Genomic DNA, 5,819 nt, shown 5'->3' with positions numbered 1-5,819 from the left:
CTGGTTGGGTCTGACTAAACCTGGTGAGATCTGATGCGTATCTCAGGAGATCGGAAGAGATCCGACTGGACTTGCGATTCAATATCGAACAGCAGTAATGGTCAGATCTTGTGAAATCGGATTAAAGTTTAACATGTCTGGCTGGATCTGATCAGATCTGGTCATGCAGATCTGACGAGATAAAATTTTGTCCAATCAGATCTGACTCTACTATAATTTCAGATCTCGTTGTATCTCATTTTATCAAATCAAACATGGTCAGATCTCCTCCATTTTTTCCCGGGTGGATAGGAAAAAACTGGAACTAAACGTGGATAAAACGAAAATAATGAGATTTAGGAAAGGAGGAGGAAGATGGAAAAGAAGGGATTGGAGGTGGAAAGGGAACAAAATGGAAGAGATAAAAGAGTTCAGATATTTGGGATACATACTGCAAGCAAATGGAAAACAAGAGGCACAAGTGAAGGAAAGGGTGAAGAGAGTAGCTAGAATATTGAGAGGGGTATGGGGAATAGGGAAAAGGAGGTTCGGAAAGGACTGGAGCAGAAGAGTATGGTTGTTCGATAGACTGGTCTGGACAGTAATGAATTACAGAGTAGAGATCTGGGGCTGGAGGGAAAGGGAAGGGATGAAGAGACTAGAAGAGAGATACCTAAGATGGGTGTTTGGTTTAAATAGTAGAACGCCGAGATATCTGGTAAGACAAGAAACTAAAAGAGGGAAGCTAAGAGAAAGAGCGGGAGGAAGGGCTTGAAACTTCGAAAAGAGACTAGAAAAGGGGAGGGAAAGCAAGACTATGCTGGAAAGAAATGAGAGAAAGTGCAAGAAAAGGGGAAACGGCGTCGGAGTGGGAGGAGGAAAGAAGGAAGTTTTTCAAGGAAAGAGGTGAGGGAATTAAAGAGGTTGGGAGGAAGAGAGAGAAGGGAGAAGATATAGAGTCTGGAGAGTTGATAAAGAGAGACAGGGAAGAACAAAAAAGAGAAAGAGAGAGAGAGAACTAAGAGAATCAAAATATAATAGATGGTATGATTGGATAAGAGTAGAAGGGGTGCCAAAGTACCTGAAAAAAGGATGGGGAGAGAGTAGATGGAAGAGGATAATGCGTTTTAGGATGGGGAATGAAATGAAAGGGAATAATTACTGGGAAAAAGAGGAAAAGAGGTTGTGCAGATTGTGTGAAGGAGCGAGGGAAACATGCTTGGGAGGAATGTAGAGAGTGGAAGGGGGAGCGGGAAAGTTAGCAAAGCATGGTAAGCAAAATATTAGGGGAAGAGGGAGAGGGAGAATGGTGGATGAAAGAGCTGGAAAGGGAAAGAGAGAGGAGGAGGGAAGATGAGAGAAGTGGATGGGAGGGATGGGAGAGTGAGAGAGAGGGGGAAGTCGCGGTAATTAATCAGTAAAAAAGCGGTGAACTAAATTGATGAAGAAAGCAATAGGAAGCGGAAGTCCGAGGGAGAGAGGAGACGTGTGTGGGCGTGTGTGGTCGATAGGGGGGAGAGTGAGAAGGCTCACGAACCCCCCGAAATATAGGTTCAGTCGTATTTGTAAGCGTTATTATAGATATAAGTATAGAACATGGACGTAAGAATATATGGATGGAGCGTAATGTAGGATTTAGGACGAGGGGACCCAAGCGAGCGCGGTGAGGGAAAATTGCTTGGGAAATTGGGTGGCGGCCATATGTGATGACTAGGTGATTGTAAGGACGCCTCGTGGTCAATGTTGAAAGTTCTTCCTAACCATGGAGAATGTATAATGCGCTGTTTACACAAGCGTCGCCGCCATATGTGATGACTACTTTTCCCCTCACTGCTCTGGCTTCACCCCCGCTAACTTACACTCCGTCCATATATTCTTACGTCCATGGTATAGAATAAGTTGGGAAATTGTAAAAAATTATAACCCTCAGGGAAGAGCAATAAGGTTTTTATTATTATTTAATAATCAATATTAAAAGTTAAAACTTTAAACTAGTTTCTATATTAGTTTCTATATAGCAAGTCATCGAGCATACAGATTCGCGACATCGATCAATGCTTATGGCTCCTGCCCACTGGACGCGGCAACGCGTACCGCGCGGCGGAAATTGCCGCGGCAAAAAGAATTAATTTTTCATGGGTTCACACTGCACGCGGTATTGCGTTGTATGTGCGCTTGCGCTTCAGAATAGATGTGTTTTGCATCGTGATCTAACCTAAAAGATTCTATCTAAAAACATTATCGAGTGTCACAAGTTGTACATTTGTATATAGAAGATGGATACAAATATGCGTAGAAGACGTCTGTTGTTGCTGAGCTTGTCATACATAAGAAGAAAGAAAAATAAAAGAAATACATCAAAACGAAGATTTTGGGTACACCCAATATTGCAATTGAAACAACAACAAGGAGATTGGCACAATTTGGTTCGTGAAATGCAATTGCAAAACGACGAAACCTATTTCAATTACATGAGGATACCACCGACAATGTTCAATTACATTTTATCAAGAATAGAGCCTTTAATAACGAAACAGGAAACAAATTTTAGAGTTCCTATTCTAGCAGCTGCAAGATTGTCAATGACTTTACGGTAAATAAAAATACCTGTATATAAAAATTTGCACAATTTTGTTTAGATTAAAACTTTTATGAAAATATAACTGTTAATAAATATTTACGAAACAAGTAACATAAAAATATAATTGTCAGTTATTTGGCAAGTGGAGATGGACTTCAATCCATCGCATTAAATTATCGCACCGGAAGAAGTACAACGTCACGAATAGTAAAGGAAACGTGTGAAGCAATATGGGAAATGTTTCACAAAGAGGTATTATTTACTGTGTCAGAAAATGGATGGCGTGAAGTAGCTCATGAATTTCAAGAGAGATGGAATTTTCCCAATTGTATTGGTGCTTTAGATGGAAAGCATGTTGCTGTTATTGTAAGAGAATTTTTATTTATAATTATGCTATTAATTTGAAATATATCCATAAGTCACTAACAAATAAAAATTGTTATTTTTATAGTGTCCTGCAAAAAGTGGAAGCACGTATTTTAATTACAAAGGATTTCACAGTATAGTTTTATTAGCACTTGTATCTGCTACATATAAATTTTTAATCGTTGATATTGATGCACAGGGTAGACACAGTGACGGAGGAATTTTTAAAAACTCAATTATGGGTCAAAGATTTTATAATAACACTATGAATTTGCCTCATCCGTCTGCTATTAGCACAAGACACACCGTGCCATACGTTATAACAGCAGATGAAGCATTTCAATTAAACACATTTACCATGCGACCATATCCGTCCAAAAATTTAACTAAAAATCAACGAACATTTAATTATAGATTAAGCAGGTCGCGAAATGTCGTGGAAAATGCTTTTGGAATATTGGCAAGTCGATGGCGTATTTATCAAAAACCTATCAATACTAGCCTCGAAACAGCTGATTCGATAATCAAAGCGACGGTTTGTTTGCATAACCTTCTGATGGATAACTCATTTTACTGTGGACAACAATATGGCGATAGAGTATGTATTAATGGAGAAATAATCAGAGGAGAGTGGAGAAATATGAATTGTAATTTTCATGTTAACACAAGTAATAAGTTTAATAATGGTGCAAGTAACAACTATACACAACTTGCAAATGAAATTAGACATACATTTACTGATTATTTTATTAATGAAGGTCAAGTTCCTTGGCAAGATAAAATGATTTAAAAAAATAAAATCTCTAACAGCATATTATCCGGGGACCTCCAAGGGATATCCGGACAACCTCTGCACGTACGGGGGACGTCTATAGGTCGCCTGAATATCCCTTGGAGGTACCTCGGACATTTGTACTGTTACAGATAAAAATGTACACACAAAGTAATCATATAAAACTTATAAAGTATATATTATATTAAATCATTATTTATATAAAATAATTATATATGAATATATATATTTCTTTTAATGTAATAAAATTTTTATGCAAAACATTTATGCGAAATTAATTATTTATTTATTCCTTTACAACAGACTTGTCTAAGTTGAGCTTGGACAATAGACACTAAAACACCATTTATTGCAGCACATACATCCGAGCCCAACGAATCGAATCGGTCCTTTTTAATCTTAATCGGTTTATTTCATTCCACTTCTTTATTTCATTCCGTGAGAAGATGGAGGAAAAGTCAAGAGCTTAACTTAGACAAGCCTTACAAACTCAAAATTGCATTATACAATTAAACAATATTTTAAATCTTTGGTACATTAGACACTCATGAAAAGAACTATCTTCTATTTTGCTAACGTGTTTACGCATAAATATATAAGACTACAGTAAATACTAATACTATATTCAGGTAAGTAAGAAAAACAGCTTAAAAATACTAAACTTTAAAGTACAATTATCTTTGAACAACAAAATAACACAAAACATTCGAAACAATTACAACTGTAACAACTGTTAAATAACTGTAAGTAATATATCCTACAGAGTCATAAGATTAGGATAAATATATATACTACTCCCCAATAGACATGTGTATCTAAAAGACATCTTTAAAAAGTCTTTAAGACTTCTTTTAGACACACATGTTTACTGGGTCATTATATATTATTTGTAGTCACAGTCTTTACACGCAAATGTGGTTATGATAAATTAGCCAGTGAAAAATTATTGTCAATCAATAACGTTATTACTTATGCACAAAAAGAATAATTTGTTGAAATAATCGTTTGTTTGGATATAATGAAAGAAATTTTTTGACCGAGGAAAATTTGATTAACGTAACAAAAACACACATTTAGATCCAATTCGATTCCCATAAAGTATTTTTATTGCGTTAACCAAAGTTTTTTCGGTTAATCAATAAAATTTGATTATATCCAAACATTTTATGAGTAGTACATGTTACTATGGAAAATATTATGCCGTTGGAATATCTATAAATACAGAAATAAACATTGATAGACAATAATTTATCACTATATATATAGCTAATTAATCGATGTAGTAATATTAAAATAATAAATATATATTTGTTGTAGAGATATATGTCATCATCACAGTATCACAGAGATATATGTATATCACAGTATATACCTTGTAGGCAAAAAAATGACGAAAGGACCTTTCTGTGTTTATACTACGCATTCAGTCACGTATAATATTACATTGCTGCGTTTTAAATTTGGAAAAATATTATTGCCATAAAGTTCTGTAGAGAAGTCCATTTGAAAACCAAATAGTATATTGCAAATACTTGTAATTTAACAAAAATATAGCAATGTAATATTATTCTGCGTTTCCCTGCTCGATAATTTCTTCGGTAAAGTAAATTGTATATCGCATGAGCACGTGAGAAATAAAAAAATTTTAATTTCCACCATAACAGATCGATATCTGATACTTAAAATAATTTCAAACTTGAAAGATTAAAACATTAAAAAAGAAATAAAGAAAACAGAAATGATAAGAAGCATTTTATGTCTCTGTCTCCAGAAGTAATATCTTATTAATTATACCTCTGGAAACATCTGAATTCATTCCTCGAAGACATGCTTCTAAATATTTTGTAAAAGTTTCGATTTTATCCGGTTTGGTGTGAGCAGGTTCATTTTTCGGTTTTGTTTCTTGCAGTTCTCTCAAAATGGCTTCTTCTATAGAGTCAACATTTTCTGATTTTTCTGTAAATTTAATAAAATGTTATTTTTTCTTTTGCATATTTTTTTGTATAATCATAAATGTAAAAATAAAGAAGTGGAATATTTGTATCAGTACGTGAAATAGACAAATTAAAATTAAATATTCTTTGATCCTAATATACAGGG

At 34.7% G+C, this 5,819-nt stretch overlaps 1 protein-coding gene across 1 annotated transcript; it reads left to right on the top strand.

The window, feature by feature from the left end:
- Positions 1-391: 391 nt before the first annotated feature.
- LOC105555991 lies at positions 392-3,524 on the top strand (the record flags this gene model as incomplete). Its single annotated transcript, XM_012003045.1, has 4 exons — positions 392-697; positions 2,253-2,572; positions 2,692-2,926; positions 3,126-3,524. Coding segments are annotated over exons 1-4 (1,260 nt in total), but the record flags the coding sequence as incomplete, so codon positions are not given.
- Positions 3,525-5,819: the final 2,295 nt, after the last annotated feature.

This window comes from Vollenhovia emeryi, unplaced genomic scaffold, assembly GCF_000949405.1.
Source record: "Vollenhovia emeryi isolate VEMERY1.0 unplaced genomic scaffold, V.emery_V1.0 DF940470.1, whole genome shotgun sequence".
NCBI lineage: Eukaryota > Metazoa > Arthropoda > Insecta > Hymenoptera > Formicidae > Vollenhovia > Vollenhovia emeryi.
Note: the sequence above shows the minus strand (reverse complement) of the source record. Positions and strands in the feature narration are given on the sequence as shown.